This window comes from Bombina bombina, chromosome 9, assembly GCF_027579735.1.
Source record: "Bombina bombina isolate aBomBom1 chromosome 9, aBomBom1.pri, whole genome shotgun sequence".
Taxonomy (NCBI): domain Eukaryota; kingdom Metazoa; phylum Chordata; class Amphibia; order Anura; family Bombinatoridae; genus Bombina; species Bombina bombina.
Window position 1 is genome coordinate 132,596,422 of NC_069507.1, and position 12,568 is coordinate 132,608,989.

The 12,568-nt window shown below is 38.0% G+C and overlaps 1 protein-coding gene across 1 annotated transcript in view; it reads right to left on the bottom strand.

Annotated features, from left to right (window-relative positions):
* Positions 1 to 3,648: 3,648 nt before the first annotated feature.
* Positions 3,649 to 12,568, bottom strand: part of LOC128640072 (lectin) — a 33,261-nt gene continuing 24,341 nt past the window's right edge. The window contains exons 5-6 of the mRNA XM_053692397.1: positions 8,616 to 8,727; positions 3,649 to 4,017 (exon numbers count right to left, since the gene is read on the bottom strand). Of these exons, the coding sequence (XP_053548372.1) occupies positions 3,881 to 4,017; positions 8,616 to 8,727 (249 nt within the window). The 3' untranslated portion in view covers positions 3,649 to 3,880. The remainder of the gene's footprint in view (positions 4,018 to 8,615; positions 8,728 to 12,568) is intronic.

Consider the following 12,568-nt stretch of genomic DNA (forward strand, 5'->3'; position numbering starts at 1 on the left):
GGCAATATTAAAAGCAGACCCCATATTGGGGGATTCACTCCCTTGTAAACCTAGACTTATTTTCAAAAAGACAAAGCATTTTAAATCAATTCTGGCACCTAGTTCTCGTGAGATAAATCAGAAACCATGTCTTACACAAAAAAATCTACAAGGAGGAAAAATATCAGGTTTCTTCCCTTGCTATTCATGCAAGGCATGCAAACATAGTGATAAAAGAAATGTAATAAATATCCCAAAATCAGGAGAAGAGATTGCTATTAAAGATTGTATTAGATGCACTATGAAGTGGGTAATTTATATCCTCAAAATTACTTGTAATTTACTATATTTTGGGGAAACCAAGCGAATGATCAGAGATAGGATAAGGGAGCACCTATTATGCATTGAGAAGGGAGTTGAGGACACCAACTTGTATAAACACTTCAAATCCATACATAATGGTAACACTAAATATTTAAAGTATTGGGGAATACTACAGGTCAAGCAGAATTGGAGGGGGGGAATATAGAAAAATTTCTGAAAATTAAAGAGGCAGAATTGATCTATAGACACAATACCCTATTCCCTGCCGGTTTGAATTCAGAACTGGATATCTCTCCATTTCTATTGGATTGATGTTAGCTATCTGCATTCTGTTAATTATATAGCATCTCACCTTATTATATTATATATATATTACGTGAATCCTTGTCCCAAATTAGAGCCCTATGGTCCTTTTAGTGACAATTTCTAATTGATGTTCATTAATACATTAATGTTAATTTTAGTTTAGTATAATTTGTTTTAAAAGGTTTTTTATATGAAAAGGTTTTTAAGAATACATTGTAAATTTTTTAGATATTTATCTATAAGAGTTACTCTAGTAAAGAACAAAAATAAGATTTGTTTATATGTATGGGTTGCCTAGGAAATATAAAGGTTTGCCAATATCACCTTAAAAACTAATACCACCTCCAGTAAAAAATGTCTGGTGAATTTGAACCAATGAGGAGCAAGCTACACCTTTAAATAAAGGTACACCTGTTGCAAATAATTCATCTTGACAAAGCCCTGTAGAGGGAGAAACGCGTTGATGTGCTGCAACTGTTATTGACTACTATCTGCATGTAGCTGGAGCTACTACATATGTAATCGAGGAGTGTGCAAATTGCTAACACAGTTAGCCGACTCTATCACCTCTGCTATTACATTTTTTTGGAGAATCCCGTATACTAAGTTCACTAACAGTTCTATATTCTCTGTATCCTGCGTGCCGTCTGGCACTAAGAGCAGATACTACTTTCTGGAAGATTGCTATATTATAGCTGAAAGATTCAACTATTACCGCTATTAGCTGATCCATAATCTGAACCAATCAGGAGGCCCGCTTTGGACAGCGCCCATACAAGTGACGTCATCACGTAAACGGCCGTAATCCATTCACAAAGGATACCGAGTGTACACAGTTTGGGATAAGCCCTTGTTTGCTAGCAAACCAACATTTGTTTGGACTATCCCATTGTCATATTGGACTGGTTTGAATAACGATTTACAAGTACTATCACGGACTCGTTTTTGCAATATACTTAGTTAGTTTAAATGGTGGCAACCTAATCTTTTAATTATGGAGACGTCCGTTTTTTATAGTAATATTATTTATTGTGAAGTTCACTAATAAATTTGTGTTAATTTTATATAAGTAATTAGCATTTGTCTTTATTGATATTATACATCCTATATTATTGATATTTAGTTTATTTTTATTTTTTATTCTATGCATATCCTCTCATATCTAGACTCTCAAATTGTCTTTTTAGTTACTTAATCCTTGTTTATCATCACCTTTAGCTGTAGCGCTCCTGCTATCTTTTTCTGTTTGTTTGAATACTACCTATATGAGGGACTCATAGGTGTGCTCAGGAGCTTGGTGATATCACCCTGCGCTCACTGGTTTAACCCTTTTGCCGTTTGTATTTCTTGGTATAAGTAATCCAGCTCATATTTCTTGTTTATGGACACTGTTCGTTCAGGTCATGGTGAAATTATATGGAGAAACTAACTTGTATATGTGAAATACTATCAGGACTGTATTCACACCATGGCCGCTTATGCTCCTGACTAAGGGTTAATTAACTATTTATCTCCACCACTTGCTGCAGTTTATAACTTCGCAACATGCACTATTAATGTCACTAATATCGTTATGGCACAGTAAGACTTGATTTGGGAATGTGTACATAGATCCTACACACAATTATATTTCATGACACCGGATACTATACTAGAGATAGTGGTGCCCGCTGAAATAGGAGTTGTACACAATCTCTTAGTCTGGGTTACCATACCTGACCATTAGGTCACCCTTGTACTAATAATTTTGTGTACAATTGAATACATTTGTCTGCAATTGATTGATTTGCATTCTGTTGATAATTGGTATCTTAGAGACCTAATAGTGTTATTAACAGACATAGATCCTCATGGATCACTATGATGGCTGATTTTGCACTTAGTGCGCGACCATCCTCTAGTGGAGGTGTTGTTCTGTTAATTTAAAATTGGTGAAATGTGTGCTTATTTGCAATTACCATTTTTGATTATTCCTATGTAGGTTTGCAATACACATTCGCTTCTGAGTACTGCTTTGGTTCATCTGTCTTTTATGGACTTACAAATACCCTGCCTGCTATGTGTATGCACGATTTGAAGAGCACTATGTTTAATTATCTCTATGATGAGATTTTCTAATTTATCTACTATAAATAAAAATGTTGTGCTGAAATCGCAGTCTTGTTTGTAGTAACTCTATTAAAGTCTCTACCCTACCTCCCTTTAGACTTTGGGGTCTATCAAAGGTCTTGCGGACGTGATCCGACAGTGCAGATCAGGTCCGCAAGACCTCGCTGAATGTGGAGAGCAATATGCTCTCCGCATTTAACATTGCACCAACAGCTCACAAGAGCTGCTGGTGCAACGCCGCCCCTGCAGACTCGTGGCCAATGGGCCGCAAGCAGGGGGGTGTCAATCAACCCGATTGTACTCGATCGGGTTGATTTCGGGCGATTCCTGTCCGCCTCATCAGAGCAGGCGGACAGGGTTATGAAGCAGCGGTCTTTAGACCGCTGCTTCATAACTGCTGTTTCTGGCGAGTCTTCAGACTCGCCAGAAACACGGGCCCGCAAGCTCCGTTCGGAGCTTGATAAATGGGCCCCATAGTCTTTATGTAACTTTAAGGGTCTGCACTACTGTCCTTAATATAAGGTTTTTAAAACCTGAGTTGAATTTTTATATTCATGTTTTCCTTAAATATTATTTAAGTAATTGGGCCTGTCTCCCTTTTTGATCTTCATATATTTAAGCTAACAGTTTGAACTGTTCTCCAATCAGTGCTCTAGCCATATGGCACTTTTGTTGTAGCTAGAGTGGCAAGGCTAGATTAAAAAGTAATTTACAGTACTTCTTTATTACAATTGATGAGTTAAACCCCATATAAAATATAGTTTCCATTTCAGATCTAATTATGAAAAGCGGAAAGTTTTCTAACTAACTAACTAACTAACTAACTAACTAACTAACTAACTAACTAACTAACTAACTAACTAACAGAAAGTGAATGATCATGTACAGAGTCCTGGGAACTAACATGCATTTGTCAATATGAACAATAAATGCCAGAGAAAAACATTGGTTTATTCAGAATGGGAATAAAATTTCTTCAAACAAAAAGAGCTCTGCAATACATTTTGAAACATTCTCTTTTATAAATTAGTGGTATGTCCCTTTAAAAGGAACATCTAAATTAGATTTTTATGCATTCAATTAAATTGGGTACATTTTATATTTATAGATGTGTGTTTGGTTCTATGTGAATTGATCCAATACGTAAGTTATAGCAGAATGTTTATCCAGTGTGCTGGAAAGGTAAGTCCAACTCTCTTCCGTTCTCTAGTATCCGTTCTAATCCAAGACTGTTCGGCTTATACATGCAGATAAATGGAAGCTTCTGGACGCAGCTTAAGGGATTCCAGAAATTGCCACCTATCAGGAAATACAACATTATTGTCAGTCACTGGTCAGCTTTTCTGAATCTTTATTATTCCACATGAGGAGGGCACCTCTCACATGTTGTCTCGTGCACTGTGTATGACAGTTCAGTTGCTCTGCAGTGTTATAGATCCCTCAAGATGCCAGACAGGCATACAGGTGGTACTCAAATCAATATTATCATGCATATTGAAAATAAACAAATATTTAAAGGGACAGCAAAGTAATGATTATTCTTTCATGGTTTAGACTAGTCCTAAAGCCCGTTCACACGGGCCATTTTTTGCAGTACAACGGTCCCACCCCTTGCTCTCTCTCTCCCCTCTCTTTTGTGCTCTCTCCCCATCTCTTTTGCGCTCTCTCCCCCTCTCTTTTGCGCTCTCTCCCCCTCTCTTTTGCGCTCTCTCCCCCTGTCTTTTGTGCTCTCTCCCCATCTCTTTTGCGCTCTCTCCCCCTCTCTTTTGTGCTCTCTCCCCCTCTCTTTTGCTCTCTCTCTCTCTCACGCTCTCTTTTGCGCTCTCTCTGGCTCCACCTCTCTTTTGCTCTCTCTCTCCCCCCTCTCTTTTGCTCTCTCTCCCCCTCTCTTTTGCGCTCTCTTCTACCCCTCTCTTTTACGCTCTCTCTCTCCCCCTCTCTTTGCGCTCTCTCTCTCCCCCCCTCTTTTGCGCTCTCTCTCTCTCCCCCCTCTTTTAGCACTCTCTCTCCCCCTCTCTTTTACGCTCTCTCTCTCCCCCCTATCTTTTGCGCTCTCTCTCCCCCTCTCTTTTGCACTCTCTCTCTCTCCCCCCCTCTCTTTTGCTCTGTCTCTCTCTCCTTTTTATTTGCTCTCTCTCCATCCCTCTCTTTTGCTCTCTCTCTCCATCCCTGTCTTTTGCACTCTCTCTCCATCCCTGTCTTTTGCTCTCTCTCCCCCATCTCTTTTGCTCTCTCTCTCCCCTCTCTTTTGCTCTCTCTCTCCATCCCTCTCTTTTGCTCTCTCTCTCTATCTCTCTCTCCCTCTCTATTGCTCTCTCTCCCCCTCTCTTTTGTTCTCTCTCCCCTCTCTTTTTCTCTCTCTCCCCCTCTCTATTGCTCTCTCTGCCCCCTCTCTTTTTCTCTCACTTCCCTCTATTTTGCTCTTTCCCCTCTCTTTTGCTCCCTCTCCCCCTCTCCTCTGCTCTTCCTCCTCTCTTTAGCTCTTTCCTATATCTTTTTGTCTCTCCCCCTCTTTTTCTATTTCTCTCCCACCGACCGCGCCCAACCACGCCCCACCACACCCGCCTACGCTCCCGCCACTCCCGACCACGCTCCTGTCCAGCCACAACCATGCTCCCATCCGGCCACGCTCACTTTCGCAGCAAACATGTCAAGGCCAGGTGTGTTTGTCCTCGTGCTGTCTTTACTGCGCATGACAGCTTCGGACAAACACACTTTTATATTATAGGATGGAGCATTCAATTTCAAATAACTTTCCAATTTATTTCTATTATATTTGCTTTGATTTTTTGGTGTTTTTTTTAAACAGTAAACCTAAGGGGGCTTATGATCAAAAATGCACTACTTGGAGTTTGCTGGTGATTGAAGGCTGCACACATATGCTTCTTGTCATTTGCTCAATACATGTGTTCAGCTACCTCCCAGTAGTGCATTTCTGCTCCTGAGACTACTCTTCAACAAAGGATACCAACAGAATGACATAAATGCAATTTTAAATAACTTTTCAGTTTACTTCTATCTAAATCACAAAAGGTTAATTTTGACTTTACTTCCCCTTTAAACATGTCTATAATATTGTTTTACAAAACATGTTTTTCATGATTCATATACAGAGTATAATAAAAAATAACTTCTATTATCATCTTTACTTTATTCTCTTCGTATCCTTAGTTGTAGACACTAGTTTGGTACGAAACACATTCTGAATCTTCAGGGAACATTTACATAATTTTTCTGTAAACAAATTTAAATGTTCCTTTGCTACATTATTTGAAAAAGTTCACCTGTAGCCTTATACTTACCTCTAGCACCCTAATCATGACCCTCTTTCAAAGGCTCCGGGCCACATTAATAGGAGGCTTAACGCGGCAGAGCCTGCACTAGGGAACCTTCTCCAGCTTGCTAGAGGTAAGTACTTAAAGGGACAGTCTAGTCCAAAACAAACTTTCATTATTCAGATAGGGCATGCCATTTTAAACAATTTTCTAATTTACTTCTATCACCAATTTTGCTTTGTTCTTTTGGTATTCTTAGTTGAAAGCTAAATCTAGGAGGTTCATAAGCTAGTTTCTAAGCCCTTGAAGGCTGCCTTTTAGCTCAGGGCATTTTGACAGTTTTTCACCACTCAAGGGTGTTAGTTCATGAGTTTCATATAGATAACACTGTGCTCACGCACATGAAATTCCCAGGAGCCAGCACTGATTGGCTACAATGCAAGTCTGTCAAAACAACTGAAATAAGGGGCAGTTTGCAGAGGCTTAGAAACAAGATAATCACAGAGGTAAAACGTGTATTTTTATAACTGTGTTGGTTATGCAACACTAGAGAATGGGTAATAAAGGGATTATCTATCTTTTAAAACAATAAATATTCTGGTGTAGACTGTCCCTTTAACCCTTAAACCTAATGTAAAGGAAACAAACTAATACTAATGAATTTTGTCAGTATTTCTTTGTTTTCTTTCAATTAGTTGCTGTATTTGTTCGGATATGTATTTCATGAAAACAAAACAAACATCTGTGTTTTCGTTACAAATTCACATTAGTAACAAAAGGAATGCAAAAGCCTACTTATTTGATATAACATACAAAGCAGGGCAGCTGCACTCTAAATGTAGAGGTAAGCTTTCCTTCGTGGGTCAGATTTCGAGTGGAGCGCAAATGTTTGCACACAAGCGATAAGGGGTTTATCGTGGGTGTTTGTGCTCAGTGGGTTTACCGCTGGTATAGCGAGTTGAAAGTAAAGGTGATCGCTTGAGCGCAATTGTGATTTTACGCTAGAATGATTGCTGAGTCCTTAGAGCTCTGGTTAACTTTTGCGAAACAAAACACATAAACAATACATTACAAAGTACAGCTACACTGATAACACCATCTAATAAAGATTATTCCAAAAAATATTGCACAAAAAATTATAAGGACTCAAATATATGAGGTCTCAGGTGTTTGAAAGCAAAGCAGGTAAAGGACTTTAACATAGACATATACATGTCTAAATATGTATATGAATGTATATAAATAAACTTTATATGTGTGTATATGTATTTATATGTGTGTATATGTATTTATATGTGTGTATATGTATTTATATGTGTGTATATATGTATTTATATGTGTATATATGTATTTATATGTGTTTATATGTGTATATATGTATTTATATATGTATTTATAGACATATATACAGCATATATACATATACATAGAAATGTACATATATATATATATATATATATATATATATATATATATATATACATATATATATATGTGCATTGGAGCCCTTTGCAGTTAAGAAGAGGAAAATATGCAAAAACATATTTATGCAATACTCATTTTTAATAAAGGTTTTCAAACTATGGGGCCGAAAGCTCCGAAAGCCCCAGTTTCCGCGGGAGCCTTCAGACTCACCGGAAACAGCAGTTATGAAGCAGTGATCTTAAGACCGCTGCTCCATAACTGGTCCGCTGCCTCTGAGGCTGCGGTCTGCAATCCGCCCGGTCCTATATGATCGGGCTGATTGACACCCCCGAATATGCAGGGGGCGGCATTGTGCAAGCAAGTCTGATGAACTGCTTGTGCAATGTTAAATGCCGACAGCTGTCTGCATTTAACATTGCACAAGCATTTCTGGTGAAATGCTTGTGCAATTGCGCCCCCTGTACAATAGCGGCCAATCGGCCGCTAGCAGGGGGTGTCAATCATCCCGATTTCATCTCAGAGATGGTGGAGAAGTTAAGGAGCAGCGGTCACTTCTTAACTTCTGTTTCTGCCGAGCCAGAAACATCCGGGGTAGATTGCAGCATCCGCTGCTTAATAAATCTACCCCATAGGCTCAGGAAAGTGCATGAGCACTATAAGGCAGCAGGAGTTATACACTTTTGAACACTAGATGGCAGCAGTTTTTGCACAGTATACAAATTGTTAAAAGCATTGTTGCAAAACTGCTGCCATATAGTGGGCCATATAGTGCATGCTCATGAGCCTACCTTACGTGCTTTTCAACAAAGGATATGAGAGCAAAGTAAACTTGACAACAGAATAAATGGTGGTTGCTTTTTTCTTGTTAGTTTGTTTTTAATTGTAATTTCTTGCTGAATCAAAGAAAAAAATGGGTTCCATGTACCTTTAGGTAGAAGATATTACATTTTAATATAAATGAATACATCAGTACTTCCTATTAGTGCACTTTGGCTGATAAAAACAACTCCAACAGCTCTAATGATGGAGAGGGTCATGCTGCTGCTATCCTGCTAAAAATGCTGGTTTATTTAGAACAGGAACATCATCCACTTATCAAGAAAGAGAAAACTGCAATACCTTTTGATTACAATGTGTAAGTGTAAAAGGCTAATATGTATGATGACTGATCTGTGGATTCTGTGGATTAGCTGTTACCTCCAAAGCCGATGCCAAGACAAAAATTGCCACCTAGTAACCCACTGAAGCCATTGAACTTTGGTAACTGCAGAAAGTTGATTGGTGATCCATCAACCCAGGAATTTGAACCCTGAGGAGGAAAATATCATATGAGAAAAAACAATCACTTGCAAAGAAAGCAGAATACTTAGTGCCACCTATGTGTGGCACACAGTGTCACTCCTTAGGCTAACAGTTAGATAATCTCTTTGTCAATATAACAACATTTTTCAAGAGTACACAAAGTAAATCATGCCAAGAGTAGATAACTTTATCCCTGAGCAATCAACTCTTAGATCGGAAATCACTACAAATTATTCCCATGGCAGGTAGTGTACTAGGAACTCAAAAAAGCAAATTGATAGAAAAAATATAAAATCTTTCCATACAATTAGCCAGCAATCCACAACATTTTTTTATAAGGTTAGATTTAACCCCTTAAAGTGATGTTTAAATCTCCCCTTTATAAAATCAGATCCGGAATGGTAATGATATTTTAGATGGAGTTGAATTCATCAGTTGTAACAAAGATGCGCTATAACTTACTTTTTAATATAGATATGGAATTCAAATACCCGTGCTCCGCCACCAAAAAGTCAATTTTTCAGTGAGCTAACAGTTTGAACTGTTCTCTAATCAGCGCTCTCCCCATATGGCACTTTTGCTGTAGCTAGATTGGACAACAATTCAAACCTTTGGCTCACATAAAATTTGACTTTTGAAGTGGGTGGCGGATTGCAGGGTAATACTTTTTAATATAGATAGAAAATTCTAAGTTATAGCACATCTTTATTACAACTGATGATTTAAACTTCATCTAAAATATCATTAACATTCCGGATCTGATTTTAAAAAGGGGAAAGTATATCATCACTTTAACGATAGCCGACATAGGGCTAAGATTACAAGTAGAGCAAAGCAAATTAGGTAACAGAAGTAAATTAGAAATATATTTTTCATTTGTATAGTGTACATGGTAAACAGCAGCACAAGTCAAGAGTCTGTATTTAAAAATGGATTGAAAATCAGAACGTAAAATGCATTAGGTTTGACACTATGCAGCCATCTTGCAGTTTAGGCTCAAAATGAGACAGTAAAAAACAAAAACAATAGGCATAGTTTAAACGTTCACAAAATTCTGATTTCTGATTTCTTAACGGATTGACAATCTATTTTTCTCATACTCCTATGTAAGCTCACCCTTGAAAAACATGTTTAGAGAAAAACAAACAAAGAAAATATGCATACACCCTTAATATCCACAGGAATTTTAACTATTGTGGGTCAGATTACAAGTGGAGCGCTATTTAGCCCTTTCGCAAGAGCACTAATTGTTCTGCTATATGCAGAACACTGGAATGTGAAATATTTACATAAATACGCACACACACTTAAACTTAAATATGAATAATGCATAAATATGCTTTAACATGTTTTCATCTACTTAACTTCTATATATGTCTACATATGAATTATGTGTTTATATGTGTATATATGTCTGTAAATACATATGTATACACACACACATATATATATATATATATATATATATATATATATATATAAATATGGGAAAAATAGGGAGATTGTGTTAGCACTATAAAACCTAGTGTCCTATAGTTTGCTGACACAGTTCCTTATTATATATACATATATGTGTATATATATATATATATATATATATATATACACATATATATATATATACATACATACAACTACAGATACATATATACATACACACACTCACTACACGGTTACTATTTCTGATGATATCACGTGCATCTGGAGAATAAACCTAAGAGTGATTTTAATAATTCTTTTCCATTTTTATTTTATTTTGTATTTCGTGTATAATAAAAGTTACGTTTTAAACCACACATCCCCCAAGTATTTCAATTTGTCTGTCCTGTCCCCTTGATAAGCATCTATGATCTAGATGCACATGGTGCAATATTAATTAGTATTTGAACATTTAACCCCCTGAGTGCTGTTGCTGTAGTCTTTTTGAGGAATAGGTTTTCTCAGCCTTTCCTTAACCCTTCCTGCAATTTGTATTCACTACATAGCACCGTATCCAATTCACTAAATTACAAATAAGTGAATATTACTAGGATAGCAAGGGTTAAAGTCACGTGTAGTGCCATTGTTTTTCTTCTCTTTTTTTCTTAAGTTTTATTAGGTAGTTTGCGATGTTGGGGTTGGCGGATTTAGGGGTTAATACTTTAATTATTAGTTGCGATGTGGGTTTGATGGCGGATATAGGGGTTAATACTTTAATTATTAGTTGCGATGTGGGTTTGATGGCGGATATAGGGGTTAATACTTTAATTATTAGTTGCGATGTGGGTTTGATGGTGTATATAGGGGTTAATATACTTTATTAGTTATTGCAGTGGAGGTTGGCGGTTGACAAGTAGATAGATATTGCGCATGCGTTAGGTGTTAGTTTATATTTTCAGGGAGTTACGGTGCTCACATACTCAGCGCAAGGCTTGCTGCAGCTGCCTTTGTGTGGCGAGGTGAAAATGGAGTAAAATTTCTCCATTTTCGCCACGTAAGTCCTTGCGTTGAATTTGTGATACCGATTTGCAACGCGGTCCCATGTTAGCTTATGGGAGTAAAAATTGCGGGTGACGGGTGAAATATACGTGCTGCATTTATATGCAACTCTGTATATTGGATACCAAAACCGCGTAAAAAACGGCTTTTGCGGGCGATGCCGCATATGTAATGGAGCCCAATGTGTGTAAGCAAAGTCTGATATTCAGTTTAATATCACTGAAGTTAAAGGGACACTGAACCCAAATTATTTCTTTCATGAATCAGATAGGGCATGACATTTTATGCGACTTTCTAATTTACTCCTATTATCAATTTTTCTTTGTTCTCTTGCTATCTTTATTTTAAAAGCAGGAATGTAAATCTTAGCAGCCAGCCCATTTTAGGTTCAGCACCATGGATAGCGCTTACTTATTGGAGGCTTACATTTACCCATCAATAAGCAAGCATAACCCAGGTTCTCAACCAAAAATGGGCCTATGCATCACATTCCTGCTTTTTAAATAAAGATAGAAAGAGAACGAAGAAAAATTGATAATAGGAGTAAATTAGAAAGTTGCTTAAAATTGCCTGCTCTATCTGAATCATGAAAGAAAAAAAATTGGGTTTAGTGTCCCTTTAATTGTACAGGGTTCCGCTTTCGCCCGTCTCATGCTAAACAGCACATACCTGTCTCCAGAATTGTGATGCACAAGGTTTACTTGGCATTCTTACCAAAGCTTCAACAGGATAGCTGTACTCACAGGTGTCCTCATCCAAAACAGCTTACCCGCGTCGGGTTGAACACTTCCTAAGGTAAGAGACAGCTGATTGCCTGAAGGACCCTTTTGTCTTGAGGCCGTCCTTAGCTGCCTGCACGCTTTTATAGATCCGATCTCCCAGGTAGATGCGACCCCTCTTGTGTCGCTTTTCTCCTCCTGAGATTGGTATCGGTTATAAATGTTCATTACTTGTGCTGCAAAAATGAGGTTTCAACCATAATTTCTTTCTTTCCTTGATAATCGATACAGCTACTCAGGTGTCAAGTAGCATGTAAATCTTTGCCAATCTGTGAAACGACAGCCTGGATGGCTTATGAACTTTTGCTTTGTCAAATAGATGCTGGGCAGCACTGTTTTGCTACCCCACATCTATATGACAAAGCAAAAGTCTAAAGACCGCTGCTCCATAACTTGTCCGCCTGCTCTGAGGTCGCAGACAGAAATCAACCCGATCGAATACGATCGGGTTGATTGACACCCCCTGCTAGCGGCCGATTGACCGCGAGTCTGCAGGGGGCGGCATTGCACCATCAGTTTACAAGAACTGCTGGTGCAATGATAAATGCTGACTGCGTATGCTGTCGGCATTTATTGATGTGCGGCGGACAT